At 55.2% G+C, this 27,164-nt stretch overlaps 2 protein-coding genes across 2 annotated transcripts in view; one reads left to right on the top strand and one right to left on the bottom strand.

The window, feature by feature from the left end:
* Positions 1-17,870: 17,870 nt before the first annotated feature.
* Positions 17,871-27,164, bottom strand: part of VTN (vitronectin) — a 116,367-nt gene continuing 107,073 nt past the window's right edge. The window contains exon 9 of the mRNA XM_063295218.1: positions 17,871-18,498. The gene's annotated coding sequence lies outside the window, so the exon portion shown is untranslated. The remainder of the gene's footprint in view (positions 18,499-27,164) is intronic.
* Positions 21,964-26,636, top strand: HIC1 (HIC ZBTB transcriptional repressor 1). The gene is made up of 2 exons (XM_063294843.1): positions 21,964-22,342; positions 23,662-26,636. Exons 1-2 carry the CDS (start codon positions 22,291-22,293, stop codon positions 25,803-25,805), a joined length of 2,196 nt encoding a protein of 731 aa, XP_063150913.1. The 5' UTR covers positions 21,964-22,290; the 3' UTR covers positions 25,806-26,636.

The raw sequence follows: 27,164 nt of genomic DNA on the forward strand, positions 1-27,164 counted from the left end.
TGCATTGATTGCCAGTGTGCTTCTGGGTGCAATTCAAGGTGCTGGTTGTCACATTTGAACCCTTCATGGCACGGGGCCCAGTTATTTGGGGGACCACCTCTCCCCAGTTGTTTCTACCCCTCTGGTCTGATCCAGTCAGGCAGGACATGCATGCTTCGGGTCCTGTCAGCTAAGGCATGCCAGTTGGTGGGGCCTAGAAGACGTGCCTTTTCTGCCATGGCACCTGCCCTACGGAAGGTCAAGACCAGCCCTTGGAACTGGACCCAGAAATGGACTGGCAGCCAGTGTAGATGGGTGAAGTGCTGGCAAAATGTGCTTGTGTTGGCCCCTCCTGGCAAAGGAGCTTCTAGCTAATATGAAGGCCCTCAAGTCCCCAGGCCTTCCTGATGAAAGGCCCCCCAGAACCTTGAAGGAACTGGCTGAAGAGCCATTGGGACTGTTGAGGTTTTCCTACTAACAGATTAAGCTGCTGTTGTACCTAGTCATTTTGGCCGGGTGAAAAGGTTGTATTAGATTGTCTCCTCTCACGTGCTTCATGCAAAATAGCCTGGGGGGAGGAAACCTGCCAGACTTGTTTCTTACTTCCTTTTTTTTTTCTCTGCCGGCAATGTAGCCAAGCAAGGCTTGCTCCAAAGGGAGCTAAGTCCTTTAAATATGTTTTGTTTTTGTTTTGCTTTCTGTAAATAAATTATTTTTATAGAAATGCTTGGTGTGTGACTTTTTTGACCTCTCCTGGGCTAAAGGCTTTCCCAGCATCTGCCAACAGGTTATGTGCCCAGTGAGCAACGCAGTAAAACCCAGAGAGATCAGCTCCACGCCTCATGCACAATTTAAAGGCAGGTAGCAAAGACCTGTGAAGATTTTCTTTGGAGCCACCTGGAGATTTTCCAGCAACTGCCGGTCTACAGGACAAAGAAGCTAGCTGAGGTGACTTGCAAAAGAAGGAAGAAGCCATGGCTACCTCCCAGCCCTCAGCGATGCCTCTGGAGCGCCTATCAGAGACCAACTATTTGAATTGGACCCTGAAGATGGAGATGTATCTTCGCAGAGAGAATCTTTGGCTGCCAATTGGTGAGCAAAACCCCCAAAATCCCAGTGCTGAATGGCTGAGACAGGATGAGCGGGCTAGAGCCACCATTATCTTGGGAGTTGAGGACAATCAGCTAGTCCACGTGCGAGGCATGCAGTCTGCAAAGCAACTTTGGGACGCTTTGAGAGACTTATATGTAAAGGCAACAGCAGGGAGTAAAGTTACTCTGACGAAAAAGCTGTACAGAGCCTACCTTGCAGAAGGAGATAGCCTTCCTGAGCACCTGCATTATATTCAGCAGCTGTTTGTTGAGTTGCAGGAGAGAGGAATGGAATTTACACCTCTCACAAAATCCTATATCCTCCTGTCCTCACTAAATGAAACATGGGACACGCTGATCTGTACCCTAGAGGCTATGCCTGAAGCAGACCTCACCCCGTCGTATGTTACACAGCGCTTACTTGCTGAATGGGAGAAGAGAGAGGAAAGATCCCCCCCCATCTCTTCTGGAAAGCTGCAAGACCAGAAAATGAGGGAAAAGAAGGGAAAGGAACCTGAGGCCACAGCGCTAGCAAGCCAGCGATGCTTCACTTGTGGTTCAGCTGGACTTTTGCAAAGAGACTGTGCCATGAGACCCAAGAGTAGAAAGACAGAGAAGAAGAACACAAGGGCAACACAGAAGAAGGCTCTTCAGACAACCCAGATTGCACAGGTTGCTGAGAAGGGTAATTCTGATGTATGGGTGTTAGATTCTGGGGCTAGTTGTCATTTATGTAATTGTAAAAGCTCTTTTGTGTCACTGTCTAAAACTGAAAGACAAAGTGTATCTTTGGCTGATGGGTCTGTGACCAAAATTATGGGACAAGGTGACTTGTATTTATCCTGCTTAGGAGAAACTGTAAAAGGTGTGTTGTATGTGCCAAATTTACAATCAAACCTTTTATCTGTGGCACAATTGGCTGCAACAGGGTATATCATAACATTTAAGAAAAATGGTTGTGAGATACGTAAAAATGGGAAATTGTGTGCTACTGGTATGTTAAAAGACTCCTTGTACATTGTGCAAAATGCAAGGAAGCCAAGCTGCAAGGCTGCAGTTGGCAACATGCCATATCATGACCAATGTGTACACCTGATGCACAGGAGATTTGGTCATGCTAATTTCAAGTATATAGCACAAATGCCACAGCTGTGTGCTGACCTAAAGATAAAACCCTGTGATAAATACTTAGATCGTGTAGTTTGCAAAGAATGCAAAACACTAAAAGCTCCTGTGAGTAAGCACAGTGACAGAGTTACAACTAGACCTTTGGAAATTGTACACTCTGACATTATTGGTCCTTTTGCTCCAAGTCTTGGACAAGCAAGGTATGCAATGACCATCATGGATGATTTCTCAAGATACACATTTATCTACATCTTAAAACATAAAGATGAGGCATTTGAGAAATTTAAAAGCTTTGTGACATGGGCAAATGGAAAATTCCCTAGGCCTGTATCTGCACTCCAATGTGATAGAGGAGGAGAATACCTTTCTCACAAATTCAGAAGGTTCCTAGTGGAAAAGGGGATAGAACAAATTCTTTCTAACCCGTACACCCCTCAGCAAAATGGTGTTGCTGAAAGAAAGGGCAGAACCTTGCAAAATGCAATGGAATGCATGTTAAAAGATTCACGATTATGTTTTAAGTACTGGGGAGAGGCAATATTGACTGCCACTTATGTTCAGAACAGGTTGTATAACTCTGTGATTCAGGACACTCCATTCCATTTGTTTTATGGTGTGAAACCAAAGGTAAGCCATCTTAGAGTGTTTGGTAGCACTGCATGGGTTCACATTCCAAAACAGCAGAGAAGGAAAGGAGGCCCCACAACAAAGAAAGCCATCTTTGTTGGCTATGAACAAAGCCAGAGGAGCTACAGGTTCATAATGGGAGAGAAATTAATAATTAGCAAAAGCGCTTCTTTTGCTGAACAAAACTGGGGGAGATTAAATTCTAGCTCTCCAGTTGATCTGACCACCACAAGAGAACAGCAAGGACTTGCTGATGGTGATCTTTTGCCTGATGAGGACATTAAACCAGAAAAGCAAACTGAAAATCTGTCTGATGAGACAGATGCTTCTCAGGAAAGTGATAGGAGTCAAAATTTAAGCCCTATATTACCTCGCAGATCTCAGAGGAGCAATAAAGGCGTTCCTCCATCACGTTTTCAGGCTGAAACAGTAAAGGCTTTTCACATATTCACAGAACCTGAGTCTTTAGAACAAGTGAATGCTTTACCACCAGAGATTGCACAAAATTGGCATTCTGCCATGCAACAGGAATTAGCATCCTTGAAAGAAAATAAAACATGGAAACTGGTAAATCTACCTCCCAATGAACGCTGTCTGGGTTGTAGGTGGGTTTTCAAACTGAAAAGGGATGCTGATGGCAAAATTCAAAAATATAAAGCAAGGTTGGTTGCAAAAGGGTTCACTCAAAGGAAAGATTTAGACTTTGACAAGACTTTTGCACCAGTTACTAAAGGTGAATCAATTAGATTACTGTTAAAAGTTGCTGCACTAAAAGGAATGTCAGTTAACCACTATGACATTCAAACTGCATTTCTCTATGGAGATTTAGACCACAAATTATACATGCAGCAACCCCCTGGCTATGAAAAAGGGGAGAATCTAGTCTGTGAACTGCAGAAGTCAATCTATGGGTTAAAACAAGCTGCTAGATCCTGGAACCAAAAAGTAGATGAAAAACTGCAGAATTTTGGTTTTGAAAAAGGAAAAGCAGATCCCTGTGTATATATGAAGAAGGACAAACAAGGCTGTATGTATCTGTGCATTTATGTTGATGATTTGCTGCTGTTCACATCAACAGAAAAACAAAGGCTTGATTTTGAAGCCTGCATGAAAAGCCATTTCACATTAAAAAGCCTTGGAATTATAACAACCTAGGTTTGGAAAAACACAGGAAGAAGAATGGTAGCTTTCTGTTAAACCAAAGGAGAAATAATGTTAAAATATTGTGAATCAAAAGACATGATTCCTGATATTTTAACCAAACCTCTTCCTGTACCAAGACACAAAGAGTTGTCAGAGAAGATTGGTTTGCATCTTAATCTATAGTGTAAAAAGGGGAGTGTTGAGGTTTTCCTACTAACAGATTAAGCTGCTGTTGTACCTAGTCATTTTGGCTGGGTGAAAAGGTTGTATTAGATTGTCTCCTCTCACGTGCTTCATGCAAAATAGCCTGGGGGGAGGAAACCTGCCGGACTTGTTTCTTACTTCCTTTTTTTTTTCTCTGCCGGCAATGTAGCCAAGCAAGGCTTGCTCCAAAGGGAGCTAAGTCCTTTAAATATGTTTTGTTTTTGTTTTGCTTTCTGTAAATAAATTATTTTTATAGAAATGCTTGGTGTGTGACTTTTTTGACCTCTCCTGGGCTAAAGGCTTTCCCAGCATCTGCCAACAGGGACCTCTGTCACTTCTTAGCTTTGAGGAGTCCCAGAGAACTGAGGAGGTGCCACAAGACTGGAGAAAAGCAAATGAGGTCCCCTGTTCAAGAAGGGGGGAAAAGTATCCTGGTAATTATGGGCCAGTGAGCCTATCATTAATCCCAGGAAAGATATTAAAGCAAGTAATAAAGCAGGCCATTTGTAAGCATCTTGAAGACAGTGCTGTGATTGCGAAGAGCCAGCATGGCTTTGTCATGAATAGATAATATGAGACAAATCTTGCCTCCTTCTTTGACAGGGTAGTCACTCTAGTGGACAAGGGGAATGCTAAAAATGTAATCTACCTTGATTTCAGCAAAGCTTTTGGCATGGCTCCCCATGACCATCTCCCTACAAGCTGCTGAAGTGTGGTTGGATGGCACTACAGTAAGGTGGGATCACACCTGGCTGGCTAACCACACTCAGTCAGCATCAAACTGGAGATCAGTAACTAGCAGGGATCTGTCTGGGCCAGAATTAGGCCACATTTTTATTAATGACCTGGATAATGGGGTTGAGGGCTACTTACTAAGTTCGCAAATGACACAACATTGGGAGATCTGGCCAACATCTAGAAGAGTAGAGTAGAATAATAATGAATAGAATAGAATAGAACAGAACAGAACAGAACAGAACAGAACAGAACGGAACGGAACGGAACGGAACGGAACGGAACGGAACGGAACGGAACAGAACAGGAATAGAATAGAATAGAATAGAATAGAATAGAATAGAATAGAATAGAATAGAACAGAACAGAACAGAACAGAACAGAATAGAATAGAATAGAATAGAATAGAACAGAACAGAATAGAATAGAATAGAATAGAACAGAATAGAATAGAATACTTCTGTTGTCATTTCACTATACAAGGTGCACATTAAAATGAAATTCCATTGCAACTGACTTACAAAAAAATTATTACTATAATATATAATATATATATTTACCATTCCACTCCCCTAATCATTATCCCTAATAAATAACACAGGACAGGACAGAATGAGATTGCAATCTAATATGGACAGGTTAAAGACTGGAGAGAGAAGAATGAGATGCCCTTCAACAGAGAGAAATGTAAGGCCTGACATTTAAGGAAGAAATTCTAGATTTCCTTTAAATGTGAGGAACAAATTCCTGACAGTAAAATCCATACAACGGTGGAAAAGTTTACCTGTGGAGGATGTAGGTTCTTCATCTCTGGAGGTTTTTAAGAAAAGCTTTGACAGCCACCTCTCAGGGACAGGTTGGTTGATTTCTGCAATGTATTTATTTATTTATCTAAATGTATTTTGCAGAGGGTTGGACCAGCTGAACCTTAAGGCCCCTTCCAATGCTACACTTGTATGATTCAGTGATTCCGTGAATACGGTGTAGCTCAAAAACTGTAGGAACTGTTTCAGAAAGGCTGAAAATCAGAATGAGCTGAGGCTTGTGAGAGATTCCAAAAACAACATGAAAAAGGGTTATAGATAAAAGGAAAGCCAAAGCTGGTGTAGGGCCATTGTGAGGATAATGTGGTGAAGCAGTCATGGGTGAAGGAGGGAAAGCAGAACTGCTCACCTCCTGATTTCCCTCCCTTGATCAGAAGGGAAATAGGGCCCTTGCTGGTCATTCACGAGGACGGGGTTTCTCAGGCAGGGCTCCATGGCACCCTCGGGCTCTGCAAGAGGTCACCAGGGGTTCCTTGGGAGATCACAATTTATTTAGAAAATTATTTCAAATTTGGGCAACTTCACATGAACGAGAAAAGTTTCATTCTTTATTTTTAGTTTAAGAACACCATTAATGCATATAGACAGGCCTACCCATGAAACGAATATAATAATTTTGCAGCTTCTGGCCTCTGTTTGAGCCTGGATGTGCAGGGGTTCCCCAAGGCCTGGAAAATATGTCAAGGGTCCCTCCAGAGCCCAAAAGTTGAGGAAGGCTGCACTAGGGGAAGGAGGGAACTCCGGCTTAAGATAAGGGGAAGGTAAGAGGGAACGTAGATGATTTAAATGAATTCAAGTCTCTGGGGCCAGGTGGGTTACATGCCAGGGCATGGGAGAAACTAGCAGAGATGAATGCAGAACCAATCAATCTCAGCAACTTTTGAGATCTTCTGGAGGGTTGCTGAAGTCCCAGAAGACTAGAGAAGAGCTAGTGTGATCCCATCTTCAGAAAGGGGGAGGAGGAGGAGGACCCAGACCTGTCAGCTGGCATCTATAGTGGGCAAAATACTCAAACAGATTATCACACAGTGCTTGGATAGGCATCCTACAATGAACAAGATCCAGCAAAGGTCTGTCAAACATAAATTTTAAGTGTTTTTGATTGTTTTAATTGTTTTATGTTTTTTATGATTGTATGCCACCCAGAGTCACTTGCTGAGATGGGCAACTATAGAAATTAAATAATAAATAAATAAAATTGTGCCACACTAACCTTATTTGCTGCCCAGAGTCCATTGGAGTTAGGCAGCTGATAAATTTGAAATAATAATAATAATAATAATAATAAAGTAATGCTAGCTTTTTCACAGAGTCACTAGTTTAGTAGATTTGGGGAACGTTAGAGATATAATTTACCTGGCCTTCAGCAAGGCCTTGGACAGAGCACTGCATGAGGTTCTCCTTCCTAGAGAAAACATTTTCTTGGATGGACTCACTTGGCTGGATGACCACACCCCAAGAGTGCATATTAATGGGTCCACTTCAGCTTGGAGAAAAGTTTTGGGTGGAGGGCCAGAGAGCTCTCTCCTGGGCTCTGTGCAATTCAATATTTTTATCAAGGACTTGGAGGAAGGAGTTTGTCATGGAAAAAGTTGAAAGGAAGGTGCACAACACCAAGGAAAAAGAACCAACCTTTTATTCAACAATTTTGGGTTCCTAGCTTTATGAGAAAGAGGAATCTGAGAGAATAGAAAAGCATGTTTTTTAAAGAAATCTGGGGGCTGCAAGGTAGGAAATCCTGAGGGTCTGATTTGCTGGACAATTTGCAGGGGGATGGACAAGTCCTTGTTGATGCAAACGGGCCGTTCCTGTTGATGGGTAAAAGTTGCAGTTTCAGATCCCATCAACGTTCCCCCACTTGTTAGCCAGATAAAATGGCTGCTGCCACCTCTGAAAAAGGTGGTTTTCCTTAACAATGACATGGGTATCCTTACCCAAACTTATTCAGTTTTCCCTGTAGGGTCCCAAGATCCTAATAGCAAATCAGAGCCCTAGAATTTCCTGCTCTACAATTAAATTCTTACCTTCTATTGTTCTCAGTTCCTCTTCCTTTGGACGCTGGAACATGACAACGGGTGTTTTGATAAAGGGTGTGCTTCCTCCTCAGAGCTGAGCTCCATTTTTTGCCTTCCATGATACATTAAACAACCTGCAGAAGAGGTGACTGAAGGGAGGTATGACAGGAGTCTTCAAACACCTGAGGAGTTACTGCACAGGAGAGGGAGTGGGCCTGTTCTCTTGGGCCCCAGAGGGTGGGAGCAGAATCCGGGGGCTGAAACCAAAGGCAGGCGGCTCAGGCGGGACACCAGGAAGAACCTCCTGACTCTAGGAGTTGCCGGCCTGTGGAACGGGCTGCCTCGTGAAGGGGGAGTTCTCCTTCACTGGAGGACTTCAGACAGAGGCTGGAGGGTCATCCGTCAGAGATGCTCTGATGCAGCGTGTCTCAACCTCGGCAACTTGAAGGTGGGTGGACTTCAACTCCCAGAATTCCGCAGCCAACAAGACTGGCCAGAGAATTCTGGGAGTTGAAGTCCATCATCTTCAAGTTGCCGAGGTTGAGAACCACTGCTCTAGTGGATCCTGCAGTGGAGCAGGGAGGTGGAGTAGATGACCTCTGAGGTACTTGCAGCTTGATGATCCTAAAGGGAAGTATGTTTGGTGGGACTACGGAGTGAAAGAAGTTGTGGAGGAGAAAAAATCTATATAAGAGAATGTGGTGCAATAAGGAGAACGTAAGAAAGATGCATAATGTCTACAGAAAGAAAAAGATTTTTGAAAATAATTAAGTCAAAGAGAGTAAGACACATTTAATATTAAAAGGAGTGGAAAGGGACTGGATGAAGGAGCTTCTAGCAGAGGAATGGAATTAACAATGAAAGCGGTTGAATTATTTGGGATGAAATTGAAGTGAAGGAATGATCAGAGAGTGGAGCTGAAAGGAAAGCCACCCATCCTGGTGTCCAGGAAAACAAATGGATGAAAAGAAAGTCATAAATACTGTGAGAATGCTGGAGACAAGGTTAAGGCTGCTGGTGTGGATTAATAGACGTTAGGAGGTGGTCTGTTTGAGGAGTGGCAGCGCACCTTGTGTGACATAACATGGTTGAGCCTGAGAAGTGGGAAAAGGTGGTTCTTCTTCTCAGTAGGAACTATGGGAGAGCAGAGCCAAAGGAATCCCAAGCCTGCTGCGGGATCCATCGGTCAGTCTGCCTGCCGTTTGAAGGGCAGGAGAGGCGACCACGCACAGGGTGGCTTCGTGGGGCAGGCTTTGCCCTTTAGCTAGTCAGAAGGAAATGCATGGATGTTGACGTTTATCGTACATGCCTTGATTTGGAGAAAGAATGTGATAATGTGAATAGGCTTAAATTAGGGAGTGTTTGTATCAATATGGCGCTGAACGTTGGTTCCCCAGGTGTTAGGAAAATACACCTCAAATGAGGAGATGAAATGGTTCAGCGCTGAGCACGGAGCACAGCAAGGGTCTGATGGTCTCCATGATTGCTTAATGTATATTCTGACAAATGTGTAAGAAATTCTTGTGGTGATAATAGGGGAGTGTTGACTAGGGATAGGAACGTACATGCAGTTTTTTAGGCAGATGGTGCCATGTTGCTGGTTGAGAATCTGATTTGTTTCTTTGTTTGTTTATCAGATTTATATGGCTGCCCATCTCACTAGAAGTGACTCTGGGCGGCATACAACAAAGATATGAAACAATAAACATGTCAAAGAACAGTCATTATTAAAAAGTTTAAAAAGCGTAAGGCACACCAGAGATTAGATCAGCAAGGGAGCCACCCCAAGGTCTCACCGGTCCCCTGGGACCCTCAGGCCTGATGACACAGCCAGGTCTTGAGGGACTTCCGGAAAATAAGGAGGGATGGAGCTGGCCTCACTTTGGGGGCGGGGGTTATTCCATAAGGCGGGAGCCACAGCACGGAAGGCCCGCCTTCCACCAAGGGTAATTCCATGAGAGACGGGGCCCACAGCATGACTCTTGCCAGAACTGATGGGCTGGGCAGATGCGATTGGGGAGGGGTGGTCCCTCAGATGATCCAGCCTCATGCCACGAAGGCCTTAAAGGTCAAAACTGGCACCCTGCATTGGACCCAGAAACAGGCTGGCAACCAGGGCAGCTCACGGAGCAGAGATGTAATATGCACCACTCTAGGGGCAGCCATAACTGCCCACCCCACTGCACTCCGAACCAGTTGAAGATTCCAGGTGGTCTTCAAGGGCAGAACGTATTACAGCCCTTGCCTGAGGCAGCCAGGAATTTAGATCTGACACTCTCGGAGGCCCAGGGATTTGCCTCTCCCAGTGAAAACTATTTCAAGGTATACAAAAAGAGAGCAACAGAATGTGTGTACCTAAGAGGGGAATGGATAGAGAATGTCCAGGTGGGGAATGACAGGTAAAGGAGTGAATGTGTGTTAGAAAAAAACAGAAACACCTGTGTATAAGAGTGCGTTCCCGCCCATGCTGTTTCTGGGTTGTGAGAGAGGTACATCAGGAGAAATATAAAGATCCATAAGTTGAACGCATTAGGAAAAGGGTACTTGAGAAGCTGTTTGATGAAACAAGAAGAGTTTTTATTTGTTTCTGAAATTTGTACATCACCACAATCCAACTGGACTCTAAGTGGTTTACAGTGTACAGCATCATCATCATCACCATCACCATCATCACCATCATCAGATATTTAAACTACATGTAACTATAACAGAACTAACAATTGCGTTGATGGCTCCAGAATCAAAGTCCAAAGGCCCTCAGGAAAAGCCACAACTTTACGGTTTTCTAGAGGGGCATAAGGATGGGATCCCTCCACAGAAAGGGGGAACAGCCACCTGGTCCCCCTCCCACCAAGCCTCCAGGCTGGTAGGTGCCATTTTCACCAGCCAGGTGGGGCAGAGGTCCAGGACACAAGTCCCAGGCCAGCTCCACAGGCTCAACAGCCCCCTGGGAACATCCCAAGGCATGACCTCTTTCATCTCAGCAGGTCCCATTCATCGGTCTTTCACCTGGGAGCAAGTTTTGCACAAAATGCTTGAACCATTAGGGTCAAGACTGAACAGGTGATAAATAAATGTGGACTGAATACAGGAGGAGTATCCGGGATGAAGGAGTTCCACTGAGGAGGAAGGTGTGAGGATTGAATTGCACCGCCAACCTCTGAAGGCAGAGCGAATGGGTAGAGAAGAAGAGGAAGACTGAGAAAGGTGTGGTTGGATGGAGTCGATCAGGCCCCAAGAGACCAAGAGGACGGCTTGAAGAACCAAGAGCAAGGAATGACGTGGTGGCGGCGAGGACAGATGTTTATTGCTTTTACACTGTTTTGCTGTACACCGCCCAGAGTCACTTCTTCGAGATGGGCAGCCATATAAATAGGATAAATACAGTTGCAGTCGAAATTATTCAACCCCCTTTGCAAATCAGGTTGACCTTCAAAATGTACAGACTTTCAGCTGTTTGCAATGAACAAATCAAACACAAGCAATTGAAATAGCTCAACACAACAAATGCTTCAAGTGGTGTTCCTAAATTCAACTGAAAATGCAACTTATCATGACTTCTCCAGTCTCAAAATTATTCAACCCCTTCATGGCAAGCATCTTCAGTACTTAGTAGATCACCTTTTTGCTGTTATGACCTGCTGCAAACGAGAGATGCATAGCCAGAAACCAGACACTATTTTCCTTTTTCAGTAGAAGAGAATTTTAGCTATCGCTAATTTTAGCAATTTTAGCTAATAATTTTAGTTAATTTTAGCTATTTTTCTTTTTCCCTGACCCTTCATTTTTTTTCTTGTCTATTTCTTGCTTCCCCCCCACCCCAATGTGCATAATACTGCTTATTCCAAAAGGGAATAATATTGGGATGGGCATGGATGATGTAAGGGTAAGGAAAGTGCCCGGCTGGCAGAAGACCCTCACTGCCCAAGATGTACAATAAGTCTCAGCATTTTGCAGGACCTCCCTGCCCAGAATCAGCCCTGGTTGTAAACTGGGCCACGAAATACACCCAGGATGAATTAAGCCACGTCTCGAGAGGATCCGAGGTTGCCTTGATCAGCTGCGGAGGGGGCAGGCAGCCTCGCAGGCGGAGGGTTCCCCAGCCCCGTCTGACTCGGGTGCAGCCACTTCGCACAGACCTCCAGCAGGTTTGAAGGTCTGTAACTCACCGAAAGAAGATCCTGCAGTCGTCGTGGAGATGCGGCTGCGGCTGCGGCTGCGATGGGAAAGGGGACGACCAAACTCGGGAATAAAGCCTCTTCTGCAAATCCGTGGCAGGACCGCTTTTGAGAAAGGGGTGGGGAAAATGCAGAAGCGGGTAACACCGCCTCCCCTCCCTCCGGCATGGCCCCCGCTCCCGCTGCCGACGCGCCCCGCCCGGGAGAGGCGGAGACGCCCGAGAAGCCCGCCGTGCGCGCGGCTCGGGGCTGCCGGCGAGGGTCCGGAGCGCCAAGGCTGCTCGGCCTCGTCCTCGTCCTCATCGCGTGCGCCAGGAAAGGGTGCCCGCGGGCTGCCGGGCTGCCTGGGCGGCGTGGGTTGCGCTGCGTCGTGTGCCGCCCCCTGGTGGCCGCAGCTGGGCACTGAGAGCGGAGCGGCACATCCAGGAGGGGCCCGCCTGCCGCGGCCGGCCGAGCTTCCGGATGCTGAATGTGGACGCGGCGGGCTCCTCGCCCTCGGTCAGGCTGGTGCTCCAGGCTCCGCGCCCTCTTCTTAGTCTTGTAAAGACCAAAGATGTGGGCGAAAGTCCGCACCATCCCCAGAGGCGGGAAGGTGGCAGCCTTCTGCTTCTTTCTGCCGCCACCTAGTGGCCTTGGGGTTTTTTCATCCCCGGTCTGAACGCTCCACTTTTATCCTCTTCCACAATGTTGGCAAGAGATGGTTCAAGCTCGTGCCAGATGCCCTTTCATAGCCTCGTTTCTGCTCACCTGCAGATGCCTTGAAGACAACAGTTGCACCAGTTAGGTTTCTACCTGGCTGCTCTTGGTGGGCGAGGGGAGCACTGGTTAAAATGGTTGAAAAATGGGGCTTTATTTCAGGACGTACCAATGTCTAGTTAAGTGGATGGCCTGGCTGGCATCTGGATCAAAAGGAATAGCAGGCTGCCCCTGAGCATACATAGAGTACTTTCCCATTTCTCACGAATGGCTGTGCCTGCTTTTGGCCAATCTCGTCTTCCTTCTCGCTCCTTCCCGTGCACCCAGCGGGGCTGCAATTTGCCACTGACGCCTTCTAATATACCCCCTGATGCTCATCAGTTACCGGGGAAGCTGCCCATCGCTTTAAATGCACAGGCCGGAAAAGGCTTCCCCCGAACCATTCTGCTGCTGCGATCCCGCTGCATGAGGCACAAGGGGAAGGGCAGGGGAAACACTGGCCACTCGCCCCGAGTAATCAGTCCTCACAGCCTAGTCGTGGCAGGGCGAGTCGTGTGGCCTGAAAGGTTGCCCAGCATGGATCTCCACTCGGAACTGGCTGGCCTAGATACTGCCCTCTCCTCTGTGCTGCTCGGCCCAATAAGCTCTTTGTGGGTAGTCCTTTCCCCACCTCCCACACCCAGGTGGCTCGAAACAACACGGCTGTCCTTGCTGGGTCTGGAAGCCGCTTTCTCCGGCAGAGGACCACGAACGACGGCTCAGTGCTGTTGACGCGGAGAACGGAGGAATAGGAAAAGCCCCCGAAACATGCTAGGAAGCACTCTCCCTTCCTGGCTGATCTGCCTGTTCCCAGGGTGGCCTCGGAATGTGCCTGGAGCATTCCCCAGTCCCCAAGGGCTCCCCTGGGAGCCTTCCTCGCGGCCAGGGGCCTTCCCCGGCTGGCCCTCGGGTTCCCCAAGCTCTCTCTGACCTCGAGATGCATCCGCCTGCTGCAGCCGCTCAGCTCGCGCACTCCTGTTCCGATCCCCCTTGCCAAGGCCCTGTCAGCTCTGTGGGTGCGAGCCAAGTCCAGAAGATGGGCCTCTCCCTGGAGAACATCAGACTGTGACATTGCAGCAGGGAATGTTCCTCTCCCCACATGCGGAGCCTCCCTCTTTCCAAGCTTCTTGGAGGCTGTGGCAGCTTTCTGGGTGCCCAAAGGGGACCGTCTTTGTCCACGTTCTTCAAATCCAGGGCCAGCTGGGAAAGGGTTATGTCACGCAGGGATGGGGGCGGGGAGGAGAAAGAAATCTGGAGGTGTGAATGTAGTCCTGGAAGAGAGGTGGGGGTGGAAGGTGTTGACACATCAGGAAGTCAGGCATCCTCCCCCCACCGCCCCCAAACGTCCAGCCTCCTGGAATTGCGTGCTCGGATACTGCAGAACTCTCCTCGCGGTGGCTGAACTTAGCTGGAGCGAGAGCACCGCTGGCATCACCCGCACAAAAGTTGCCCTCCCCCAACAGGGCACACCCCCGCTGGCAAGGCACCAGGGCAGCCAGCAGGAAAATTAACAGCGCGTTGCCCCAGGGGCTCCAGCCTGGCTGCTCGCAGAGAGTGGTTTGGTGCGGGCAGCCAAGGCGCTGCTAATCGAAGCCAGGTGTGGGGGCTTTGGGGAGAGTTCGGAAATAGGGGCTTGTATCCTGTCCAAGAAGGCTGTCCGGGCTGACATCGGAGCATGCGCCCAAACCACAGCTGGCTGAGAGGCACAAGCTCCCAGCATCTGGCCTGCGTTGCTCGCACTTTGATTAATTGTGGGGAGGGGGCAGAAGCAGGCGTCACTCCAGACTAGGCCTCCCCACCAAGAACCGCTCCAATGCGCTGAACTCATCGTAGAAACCGTGCCCTCCCCGCGCCCTTCCCAAAGCGAGCCTCACGCCCGGTGCAGACCAGGGCCAGGGTGCGAACCGCCTTTTCTAGACCCTCCCCTGCCCCCCCTCATTATTTATGATCACACAGTTATATCCGCAGCCTCAAGAAGGATTAGTCTCCCCATCCCCTCCCCCCAGATGTATGCATATGTTGATACTGATGTCCCAGAGCCGGCTTGGGAGGGACGACGGCCCCAGCTCGCATTCTGCAGCAACTCGGGGGTCCCCAGCGAGGTGCTGGAGCGTTGCGTGGAAATCGCTCTGTGCCCGGCAAAGGAAGTGCTGTGTGAGGGGGAGCAGCCCCAAGAGGGTTGGGGGACCACTGTGTGCCCCAGACCTGGTTCTGGAGGAGGCGCACTTCCCTCCCATGCGCCAGCTGTTCCCAGACCTGCTGTCAGCGTGGGAGGGGAGTCCAGGGCTGGCGCTGCTGCCTCCGGAGAGAGAGGGGAGCCAAGGGCGTGTGCGTGGCCTGCCCGTGGCAGCTTAGGGTAGCCCGTTGTGATTTGTGTTTGTGTTTCGCTTTTGAAGCTTGGGCCTTTTCAGACCCTCCAGGGGCACGCTCTGCCCCCTGCTGGCACCCTTTCCTTCCCCAGAAGCATCTGGCCTCCTCCCCACCAGCCCCTCCTGGGCAGGGCAAGCCTCTGCCCAGCCAGCCTTTCCCTTGGATGTGGGTCTCTTCCAGTGACCCTTGACACTGCAGCCTTGCAGTTTCTCCTTGCCCCCCTGCCCCCACCCCAGGAAGCAGGAAGGCATCTGGCAACGGGCAGGAAACCTGCTGCGGGGTGTCTCTCCCTCCCTCCCTGAGAGGGGCAACCTGAGATGTCAGTCAGGGGGCTCCACAAAGCCTCCGGGAGGCAGCTGTCTCCAAGTTGAAGGAATGGGGGGGTGATTTATACATAACAGGCCAATAAATTACCTGCACGGGGCCTCGGGGAGCCATTCCTTACACCAGCCACTGCCAGACCTTTCCAAGGATTGTTTCCAACAATTAGCTGAAGACGAGGCAGAGGCAAAGGGAGGGCCAAATCAATTTTCAAAGGAGTGTGAGGCTAAGCCCATGTCCCCCGCGACGCTTCCCGTCTTCAGCTCACACTTTCGATGGCTGGGTCACCTTGCCCTGGGGGACACCCCCCTCAGTTCTGCCACTTATCACATGCCTGCTGGTCATTCCTGCCAACTGGACTGCGTGGGTCAGACCTTTGGTGGGGGTCTTCTTCAGAACCCCTCCTCCAGCAACATTGGTGGTGCACAGGGTTTGGCCGGTCATCTGGAGCGGCCACTCCTTTGGCCTGTCTGAGATCAAGCAGGGGACGTGCTGCTTGGTGGCGGCTGAACCGTGGGGTGCTCGGTGGCCTGGCTGCACAATGTTACTGCCAGGTCTGTTACCAGTTGGAGGAAGCCTGCCGCTCCTGCCCTCTGCCCAATCGACAGGGCCCTGCTGTGCTGTGCTCTTCTGGCCGGTTCACCCCACAAGCTACAGTGAGTTCCTCAGCCCCTCCCAGGCCTCCCTGGGTCAAGGACTGCCCACGCCTCTGTGTTCCCCAGATGCCCCATCATGCCCAGGAAAGACAGGGAAAGGCTCTCCTGGGGAAACTGGGGGGCTCCCGCAGAGTCAGGGAGGCTGTGGTAGAAATGCAGAGCTTCCAGAGGGACAGCCCAAGAGGCACAGGGAAACGGCAAAAAGCTTTTCTCTCCAAGGGGAAATAAAAATTGAGCGATATTTGGGAGAGAGGAAATGGCCTCAGAAAGTCTTGCCTCCAGTTCCCCCTAAGCAGGGGCTTTGGGGAAGCTGACAAGCAAGGTATGAGGCTAGTAGCCAGAAGCTGGTATTCAAAGGTAGAGTGCTCCTAAGGAAGAAGCTTGGTTTAAGCTTCTGTTATAGAAGATGGCTGACCCACCTGTATTAGATAATGGCTTTGCAGCAGATCAGGAAGACTCGGTTGGAGTGAAAGAGGTTTTCCTCTTCACGCCCCTCCTCCCCAATAATTGGGGCTCTCGCATATTTGAGATGTGGTAACATTTAGTCCAGTGCTTAAGTGAAGGCAGCAGCCTGTCTGGGTAAGGGAAGTGGGGCAGAGAAACACACGTGAAGCCCTTTGTTGTCTGAGTCCAGAGATCTGGGGGCTGACCCTGCACTTCCAAGCCCATTTGACCACTTGCAGGACCAGAAACCGCCTGGAGCCAAAGGGTCACTCTGCTTCCAATAGTGCCTTTGTTTACAACCGATACTTACAATCAGGATTAAAAACACAGCCCACATCTCCAGAAACAAACAAGCCATCCAAATCACCTCATTGCCTTTTTTCCTCTGTTTTTGCAGGATGAGAAAAACAGGAAGTATGAATCCAATGCAAAGTTAAAAAGAAAAACAACCGATCACGAATCCGAATCCTTCTTTTCAGAGTTGTGAATGTACACAAACACAAACACAAACACTCACAAACATAATCACACATCTACCACTGAGGAAATATGCAGGCATCAAACATCTCCACCTGTCCAGTATCTACAGCTGAAGATGCTCGACTAAGAAAAACTATTCACAGAGCTAGGAAGGAGTGGCCACATTTGCCCCTCGAGGCAGACCCTTTCTTTCAAAGCTGGTGGCTGGAGCTTATTCCCCCTCCCCTTTTAAATACTCCTGAGCTGCAGGACCTGGGACTCCCTGTAACGCTGGAGCTTGGCGAGGAAGAGATGCCCCCCCTCGAGTTTTCCTCTGCCCCCAGGGCCTCTGGTCCTCTCCCTGGTGCCCACACCTGGGGACAGAGACGTCCACGGCTCCTTTGCCAACAGGATCCCTGGGAGACCCGAGGGAGGGCAGGACAGCCAAGCGCCGCCATCCCCGTGGGCAGCTCTGAAGAGAGGGGCCTCCGGTGCTGGTAGCGATCCCCCCGTCCTGTCCTCGGATCGGACTCGCAATGAAGGCAGCTGAAGGCTCCCGCCCCGCTGGCAAAGTGGGAGGGGCTGCTGCCGGTTGCCCGAGAAAGAAAGCAAAGGCAACGGCGAGGCGGGCTCGTGGTCCGGCTTCTCGGCGAGGGGACAGTCGCGCCTGCCTCGGCTCACCTGGAAAGGGCCAGAACCACCAGGCTCCCCGGCGGTGGGGACCAGACCAGGGAGGAGGAAACGGCCCAAGAGAGGGCGGGGAAGCCACCCCAGAGGAGAAGAGGCTCCTCGGGGGACCGCTGGGAGGGGGGGGGGACTTTATTTTGGAGCCCTCTCGCCCCCACCACACCCCGTGTTCCTGCAAGGCACTTCCCCTGGAGGAGGGCGCTCTTCCTGCCTGTCTCTGAGCAGGCCTCTGGCCTCATCGCCGGGGTTCCGCGGGTTGGGGTGTGGCTCCCTTCCCGGGATCCAAAGCAGGCCTTCAGGGACTCCTTCGGCTGCCCTCGAGAGGTCCCCAAGCTGAGGGAGGCCCACGATTCTGCTTTTTTTTTTCCTGGTGCCTTCAGGGGACTTGCCTGGACCAGTCCCTGCGGTTTTCTAGGCAGCATTTTCGGAAGTGCTTTGCCCCGCCGCCCCCTTCCCGGGCTGGGAGCGAAGGACCGGCCCAGGCCCCAGCTGGATTCGAGCCTAAGGCAGGACTAAAACTCAGCTGCCCGCTTTCTATCCCGGCGCCCGAAGCACCACACCCAGCCGGCTTTCCTGGGTTTGCTTCGGGAAGGCGAAATAGAGGTCCGGGAAGCGTCCTACGTGCAGCCCAAGGAACCCGCGGTCCTTTCCCTCGCAGGCGCTGATCGAGCTGCCTGGTTCAAACACGCATCGCTGCCTCCCGGGTGGCCCTTCTGCATTTCGGCCACGTTGTCGAAGGCGCGGGGGTTGGTGCCCTTGGGCTGCTGGGTACAGATGCGCGCAGAGGCGGCCTTTTGCTTCCAGGCGCTGCGTCGGTGCACGAAGCCGTGGGAAAGGGGAAACGAGAGCCACGTGGCTGTGGAAAGCCCCCTTCCCGCTCCGGCTCCCGCTGGGCACTGCAACTTCCTCTGATCGGCCCGTCTCCCGCCCTCCTTCGGCACGCACAGCACCCACTTCCGCAACGGGTCGGGGAGGCCCGGAGGTCACGCGACCCCCAGCCCCGTGGCCGCGGGATCGAGACAACCGGTTCTGAGGCCGGGACGCTTCCACGGAGCCGCCTCCAGATAAAGTAGGCGAGCGGGGAGGCCACGGGCGGCGGCGGTCTGTGGTGAAGCCAGATAACCTCAGGCCATTCCAGGATGACACCGGCCTCCCGGGGCTTGGGGCGACCGAAGCACTTGCCCCCACAAGGCCCGCGCCGCTTGCTGAGACCGAGGCCTTTCACTCAGTTGGAGGCGACTCCCAGAGCTGCTGGCTGGCCGGCCAGCCTACCGGCTAAAGAGAGCGTCCAGGGCCTGGCGCAGTATACCCGCCCATAGGCGCCAACTGAAGGCGGCTCTTTCTCGTCCCGCTTGGCGCCTCCGGCGGCCCTGTGACCAACCCCGTCTGCAAGAAGGAAGCCATCGGGAGACTCGACGATGCACCGGTAGAGGTCCGTCCCGGGTGGGATGGGGGCTCGACCCTGAGTCGGGAGGCGGCGGGGCAGCACCACAGACCCTGCAGTCTCGCCAGTTCCTGTGGCCTAGAGGCGAAGGGAGGCGGGGCGGCCGGGCCTCAAGGGGAGACTTCTGCCCTCCCAGCCCCAGCCTTCTTCCCCGACGGGGCCCAGAACGAACGCGCGGAAAGAGCCCTTTCAAGGAACTGGCTAGCCAAAGGCTCAGGATCAGCCGGCCTCACCGCCTCTCTCCGGCGGTCCCCCGTTGAACGGAACCGTAGCTCTCTTCGCCCCAAGCCAGAAGGACACCGGACGTCGGGGGGGCCAGGCCGCATCGAACCCACACTCCAGTCTGTTCCCTTATTTATTGAGCTACGTATTTATTTATTGAAGAGCGGAATTGCGGGAGGGGGGAGGAAATCCTGGTGCGGCGGGTCTGAAGGGTTGGTGGGAACGGTTCGACCGCCTCAAGAGTTTTATTCGCGTTACAATCAATCTGAGCCGAAGCCGCCTTTGGGGTCTTATTTAACGTTTCTGTTAGCAAGGAGTTAGAAGAGGATCCAGAAATCTTTAGGACTCCAACAAGCCCCGAAAGTTTCTTTTATAACAGCCCCCGAACCCAGACACACTTTAGAACGGCATCTGCTATTCTTCGTTTCCTTCTAAAAACTTTTTACTCACTGAGTTGCATTGTAATTGATGTTGCTTTAATGCTGCTTCTTAAAGTTATTGTAAGACACTTCGTTTGTATCGGATCGAAAGGCAAGATGTAGAAGTTCCTAAACTTCATACGTTTTAAAAAGATTACTATGTTCGAAAATATTTGGAGGGCATCAAGGATGGGAATAAAACTTAAAAGAAACCCCAATTAAACAGGCCACGAAATTGGAATAGGTTTTTATCCGTTACCGAGCAGGAAAGCCCGGAACGAGATTTGTTTTCGGTTGAATAAGATAATTGTGCAAAATTTAACATACTTTTTTTTTTATTGCCGGTGAACGCGGCTGGTGGGCACCTTGAAATAGGTTTCCCAGACAGAAGTGACGACGTGCTGAAAAAATATCTCGATACCAGAAAATCAGGAGTTAGGTTTACTTAATGAAAAAAAATGTTCGCGCCTGTCCTCCGTTCTACAACCCAGAAGCATCAACAAACAGCAGCAGCTACGCGGGAAGCGGTTCTCGTTTTCATTCTCGCCCAGGTCTCTGTGGAACTCTCCGAAATCGGGGGAAACCCTACCGTTTAAAGGGCCTACTCGCGAGCGTGGGTCGGGAAACCTGGGGCGGCGGTGTGGGGCAGGGATTTATCAAAGCTCGGAGGGGTCTTTCAACCGAAGCGAGCGGGAGGCGGCGGTAAAGCGAAAGCGAAAGCGCTCTTTCCTCTGAGCGCTCTGATTACGACACCCCGAGAATGAGACTGCAGCCCCCCTTCTGCAGAATCGGAAGCCCGGGGGCTTTAGTCACAGAGCCCCCTCCCCTTTTCCCTTGCGAAAATCCATTTAAGGAGTTTTGTTATAACTTTCATAATTATTTTGCACAGAGGCTTCCTTCCTTCCTTCCTTCCTTCCTTCCTTCCTTCCTTCCTTCCTTCCTTCCTTCCTTCCTTTTTTCTTTTTTTCTTTTCCCCTGGAAAGGCGTAAAATCGAGGGGAAGCTCGCTCCACCACAGGTACGCTCAGCCGGCGCTTCTTACCCTGCGCCGATATTTGGGCCTGAAAACAAGCAAGCCCCTCGAAGGGACTGCTTGGCCAGGAGAAAGGTGGGGGCATTTCCTCCAGACATCAACGAAGCCTTTTGGCTGGAAGGAGCCCCCGCAGCCTCTGGCTGCGCTGTGCCTTCCCCACGACGGGTCCCGCGGCGTGGCCAGGCAGGCCTTGCACGGTTTTTGCCCTGACAGCGTTCCGCCTTCCTCGCCTTCGCGGACAGAGAGGTAAACCATCCGGAGCTGGGCGGGACGCCGTTCGAGCGTCACCCTTTAGTCCCCGCAGTCGACTTCCATCGACTTGCTCTTTGAGACCGTCCGGGGGGGCAGGAAGGTCCGGCGGGGTGCTTCGGATTACCTGTCCCCTCCTCGCCGTGCCTGAAGTCGCGCCTGTCAAGCGAAGCCGTCCAGTCCCGGCAAGGGCCTCGTGCGACGTCGCCAGAGGCGGAGGGCCGCAAAGCGCTCGGCTGATTTCCCAGCGGGCGCTGGAAGCGACACGGTGAGCCGCGAAGGCCCCTCTCCGTTCAGCGGCCTCCTCCGCGCTCACCGCGGGCACGGCCAAGCTCGAAGCGCCGGAATCGCCCCGCCCGACCACGGAGGAATGGCTCCCGAATCAAAGCCACCATATCTGGGGGGGGGGGTCCCGCCTGCCCCAGTTGTCCATTTCCCCTCCAACCTGCGTCGCCCCTTGGCCCGGGGAACTCAGCCGGGCCTCCAGGGCGGCCCAGAGTCGGAGGTGCTGCCTGACCCGCCGAGTCCCGCTGCGGCCGCCAGGGGTCGCAGCACGGGCAGGAATTGGGGTGTCCCTAGGGGTGGGCGGGGAGCGAATTTCTTGGACGGAGGCCGCGGGACAAGGCAAGACCACCGGGGCCCGAAGGGGAAAGGCCCGGCAGAGGACGCCCGGCAGGAGGAAAAGCGGACGGGACCGGCAGTATCCGGCGGGGGAGAGGACTTTGCCCCGTTCCGCCTGCCCCGACCTGTCCCGGAAACCCACCTGGTGGCCGAGCAGCCGCGCGCCCTTGGCTCCCTCCCGCTCTGTCCCGGTCCGGCTCTCCCGTGCGCTGGTCCCCCTCGACGGGGCGGTCTGGGATCCCAGCAGCGCGCGGCGGGTCCTGCTCCGATGGGCGCGCCGCGCTGGCCCCGCCCTGCTCTCGGGGGCCCTGCCTTCCCCTGCCCGCCCCCTTCGCCTGGAGGGGGGTCGCGGTATCGTCTCCTCCCCGGGGCTGCTCCTCCGGGACCCCTCCGGTAGCTCCTCCTCCTGCCGCTCTCTCCCAGCCCGCTGCCCGCCCGCTCGCCTGCTAGCTTGCGCGCTCGCTGGCTGGCTGGCTCGGAGGCGGAGGAAGCCGTGGCGGCTCCTTTAACACTCCCGAGTTCAGCCCGGGGTCAGGCGGAGTTCGCGGCCCGGCCTTTACCTTTTCCGCCGTCGCTGTGCTCCCGGCACATGGGGGCCAGCCGGCGCAGCCTCCACCAAGCGGCCTGAGGCGCTGGCGAAGGGCGCAGAAGAGCCGCCGCCGCCGCCGCCGCCGCCGCCGTGGCAGCCGTGGCAGCCGAAGCGAGCCATGCGTGTCCACACGGACCTCGCCTGCCTGGCGGATCCGACGGGGCTTCCAGGTAAGCCGGGGCCGGGGCCGGGCAGTGCAGGCAGACTCGGGGCCGCCGGACTTCGCCTCTTCGTTGCTCTCCAAGGCTGACTATGCCGGGCAGGAAGCGGCCCGGGCGGGAGGTCTCCTCGCGGACGGATTCTGAAGTTAGCAGTAGTGAAAAGGACCGCTTAGCCCAAGGCAGCAGGAGCTGCGCTTAGTCCAAAATCTCAAGGGTTGGGCCCGTCCCCAAGCTGCGGCTCCCTTTGGGGGAAGCGGGTTTGGCACCGGTCCGATGGGAGAGGGCCTTGCGCCCTTTCTCGCTCGGCCGCCGACCACCGGAGGACCCCACGAGCGGTCCTCGCTCGCGCTGAGGGGCTGCTGCGGCCGTGCCTCGGTTCATCCTCCCGCCGTGCCTTTGGGGTTGCCGCCCGACCGAGGCGGCAGCCGCGCTGTCACCCGAGTCCCTCACCCACGACTCCCCACCCCGCGAAGGCTTTTCGGGTTCGGGCGGCCTTGTCCCGCGCTCGGAGTCTCTTTGTGCAGACCACTCCACCCTCCCCCGATGATCCGTGAGCTGGACAGGGATGCCGCCCAGAAGGGGCATGTTGGCGAGGTCCGGGTTGGGGGCGCTGGACTCTGATTGCGGGGGAGGGCGGCTCTGGCGAAGGATGGCCTCGAAGGCCGCCCGCCGCGGGTAAGAGAAGCTGGGCTGCCCACTCGCCGGGCCAGGGCCGCCGGGCGGTTCCCTTGGCAGGGCGGACCGCGGCCCTGTGGGTGAAGAGTCACTCTGGCTGCCGGGGCTCCCCCGTTCTTCTCCGCTCGGGCCTGCAGCCCTGGAGGAGTCTCTCCGGCCCCCCAAATCCGGCAACTAAACCTCACAGCAAGAAGCAGAGGCCCGCAAGGCAAACGGCGCCCTTGACTCCGGAGGGTGACGGGCAGGGAAACCGGCGACAGGATCCAGCTCCTGAGCTTCGGGGCAGCGCCCAGCGGCTCCAGAGCACAAGGGATCCCGGCCGTGTGTTTGGCCCATCGGCGGAGGGGGGCGGGGACAGGGACGGCGATGCGTGGAAGTTGTACCGACGCTGCCCCGCCAGGTGTGAAGCCCCACCCGGAGGAGGGCGTGCGAGGCTGTGGTCCGGGAGCCACCGGGGCTGAGCCCCCCTCCTCCTCCCTCGCTGTCTGCGAGGGAAAGCCCCTCTATAAGGGGAGGCCGGCGGGGAAGGCAAGGCGGAGGAGAGCAGGAGAGGCGCCCCGCTTCCTGGGCCTCCGCGTGGCGGGCGAGCGCGGCCCGGCCAGCTAAGGCCCTCTGGGTTCTCTCTCTTTCTCCCCCCCACCCGCCTCCCGCAGGCGCAGCGATGTTGGATGCCTCGGAGGCGACGGGCCACTCACGGCAGCTGCTGCTCCAGCTCAACGCGCAGCGGACCAAGGGCTTCCTCTGCGACGTGATCCTGGTGGTGCAGAACGCGCTCTTCCGCGCCCACAAGAACGTGCTGGCGGCCAGCAGCGCGTACCTCAAGGCTCTGGTGGTGCACGACAACCTCATCAACCTGGACCAGGAGATGGTCAGTCCAGCCGTCTTCCGCGCCGTCCTCGACTTCATCTACACCGGCCGCCTGGGGCCGGGGGCCGAGGCCGAGGCCGAGGCGGCCGGCGGCACAGGCGCGGAGCCCGCCTTGGGAGCCGTCCTGGCCGCTGCCAGCTACCTGCAGATCCCGGACCTGGTGGCCTTGTGCAAGCGGAAGCTGAAGCGCTCCGGCAAGTACTGCCAGCTCCGCGGCGGCGGTGGCGGCAGCTATTCGGCCTCCGCGCCCTTCGGAAAGCTGGCCAGGGGACTCCGCGCCGCCACGCCGGTAATCCAGAGCTGCTTCGGGGCGCCGCCGCGGCCGCTGGAGCCGAGCAATCCGCTCAGCACCCACTGCGGGGAGCTGTATGCCGCCGCGGCCGCGCAAGGAACCACGCTGCACCCGCACGGCCTGTGCCCACCTCTCTGCGGCCTCGACCTCTCCAAGAAGAGCCCGAACGGGCCCTCCCCACAGTTGCCCCCGCCGCTCCCGCCCGAGAGCCGCCTCCGAGTAGCAATGGAGAACCGCGAGAGCGTTCTGCCGCCCCGGCCGGAGAGCCCCGCGTTGCTGCCTGCCCACGCGGCCTTCGGGGAGACGGCCTCCGCCGCGCCGCTGCAGGCCTCCTACCCCCACCTGCACTACCGCAGCGGCGGCAGCAGCCCCGGGACCGAGCCGAGCGCTCGCGTCGAAGTGGCGCCCGAATTCCTGTACCGCTGGATGAAGCATGAGCCCCTGGTGGCGGGCTACGTCGAGGAGGAGGAGGACGACGACGACGACGACGAGGGGGACTGCGGCGGCGCCCGGCGGGACCAGGGTGGCGGCGGCGGCAGCGGCGAGGGTGGACTGGAACAGCAGGCCCAATCGCCTTCCGGGCCGCCTCCGCGCCACTACTTGGAGAGCGCGGAGCCCGACGGGGAGGCCGAGGATCTGGAGCCTGATAAGAGCACCAGCGAGGAGACGGGCTGCAGCAGCGGCGGCCCTTCTCCCGCGGGGGGCAGCCTGGAGCGCTACCTGGGCTACGAGCCAGAGAGCTTCGGCGGCGACAACCTGTACGTCTGCATCCCCTGCGGGAAGGGCTTCCCATCCTCCGAGCAGCTGAACGCGCACGTGGAGGCCCACAACGAGGAGGACGAGCTGTACCGCAAAGAAGCAGCCGAGGCGGCGGCGGCGGCGGCGGCGGCGGCGGGGCAGGGCTCGTCCTACCTGGACAAGGCGCCCCCGCTGCCGCCGCCCCCGCCGCCGCCGCCGCCCTCGGGGGGCCCGCCCGGCTGCGACCTGCTGCGCCCCTATCGCTGCGCCTCCTGCGACAAGGCCTACAAGGACCCAGCCACGCTGCGCCAGCACGAGAAGACGCACTGGCTGACGCGGCCCTACCCCTGCTCCATCTGCGGCAAGAAGTTCACCCAGCGCGGGACCATGACGCGCCACATGCGCAGCCACCTGGGCCTGAAGCCCTTCGCCTGCGACGCCTGCGGGATGCGCTTCACGCGCCAGTACCGCCTGACCGAGCACATGCGCATCCACTCCGGCGAGAAGCCGTACGAGTGCCAGGTCTGCGGGGGCAAGTTCGCCCAGCAGCGCAACCTGCTCAGCCACATGAAGATGCACGCCGCCGCCGCCGCCGCCGCGGCCGCCGGCCCCGACGGGAAGCTGAAGCTCGACTTCCCGGAGGGGGTCCTGGCCATGGCACGCCTGGCGCAGCAGCCCCCCCCGGACAAGGAACTCTTCCAGCACACCTCGCACTTCCTGGCCGCCGCCGCCGCCGCCGCCGCCGCCGCCGCCGACCCCAAGGCGGCCCTGGAGAGCCTCTACCTCGGGCTCAGCCCCGACAAGACGGCGGAGGTGCTGGCCCAGGGAGCCGTGGCGGCCGCCGCCCACCTGCACAACGACCACCACGCTCGGACCATAGGCCGCTTCTCACCCCCCTGACCCGCGCTCTCCCTGGGCCCGGGGAGGGCTCCCTTTCTGACCAGGGGAGCGACTCGCCCTCCACCCCGGAAGGTGGCCACCTCGGGGCTACCGCCAGCACAGGGGCGACCCTCGGCTGCGTCCCCAGCCTTCCGCTGCGTTTCAGCGCTGCTCCCTACCCCTCTCCTCCTTTCTCTCCCGCCAAAGCAAAGAATAGCCAATTCGTCCCTACCTCAAATGCTCCCCTCCGCCCCACACCTCTTCCGAACCCAGAGGTCTCCGGCTGCAGGGCAGGGTAGGGGGCGGCGGGCGGCGCCTCTCCCCTGGCGACGCTAAGGCCAGAGCACCTGCGTGAAAGGGGCGCGTCCGCCTTGCCCGCCGGGGCTGGGGGGGGGCGAAGCAGATTGGGTTTCCCCCCGCCCCCCGGGTGGGAGACGGTGTGTTTCTCCAGAAGAGGGAGAAGGACCGTGTCCACGGGGCGGGTTCCCCCACGCCGGCTGTAGAGGAGCCTCGGCAGTTAAGCTAGCAGGGGATGGAAAATCTCAAGATATGGCGGGCGGAGCTGGGCTGGTTCTGATCCCCGGAAGCCTAGACAGCTGACAAGGGGCAAACCCCCCCCCCCCCCATTTCGCTGTCAGGTCGCCCAGCTGGGGTTTGGAAGCTGCAGCCCATCTGGGGGCGCTCGGAGTCACCCGGCCCCCGACCCTGGGGAGGGGTGGACAGGTGTGTCAGCTGGACCCTTGGCGAACCCCTGGTCAGCAACGCTCCCGAATAGGCGTCCTGTCCTCCAGAGGCAGAGTGCACTCGTGGCCGGGAGGCGAGTCCCTCGGAACACCCGAGCAAAGCTTCGGGGCCCTCCGTTCCTGTGGCGGCCAGGGCCTTTCCTGGGCCGGGGAGAGCCGCCTGTATCCCCCGGGAAGGCCCTCCGGCGTGAGCCTGACGCGCGGCAGAGAGACCCCCAAGTGGCACCTGTCGACCTGTCTGTCAAGGGGCACAAGGGCCTGCCGGTCTCGAGCGCTGAGGAATCCCGTTCAGGGCAGCCGGTTCTTGGGCGGGGGCGGGGGTGGGATGGGACCCAGCCGACAGACAGCCGGGGCACTTGGAGGTTGCCTGGTCGGGGCCGCCTGCCTTGCAGGGAGGGAGGGGGCTCTGGAGCATCTGGTCAGAAACTGCTCGCCCGGGACTTTGGGGGCGCCCCAAACCTGTTTTGCAACGTGAAGAGGAGCGGGAATCCCTCCTCCCTCAGAGGAGATTCCCGGGGTTGTGAATGAAGGGGAGTGGGGAGCATCTCTGCCCTGGCCTGAAGGTGGCAGCACCTTTCTCTAGGCTGGAAATGGAAGCCTTCCCTTCCCTGGCCTTAACTGCCCCTGAGGGCCCCCC

Source organism: Candoia aspera, chromosome 1, assembly GCF_035149785.1.
Source record: "Candoia aspera isolate rCanAsp1 chromosome 1, rCanAsp1.hap2, whole genome shotgun sequence".
Classification (NCBI taxonomy): domain Eukaryota; kingdom Metazoa; phylum Chordata; class Lepidosauria; order Squamata; family Boidae; genus Candoia; species Candoia aspera.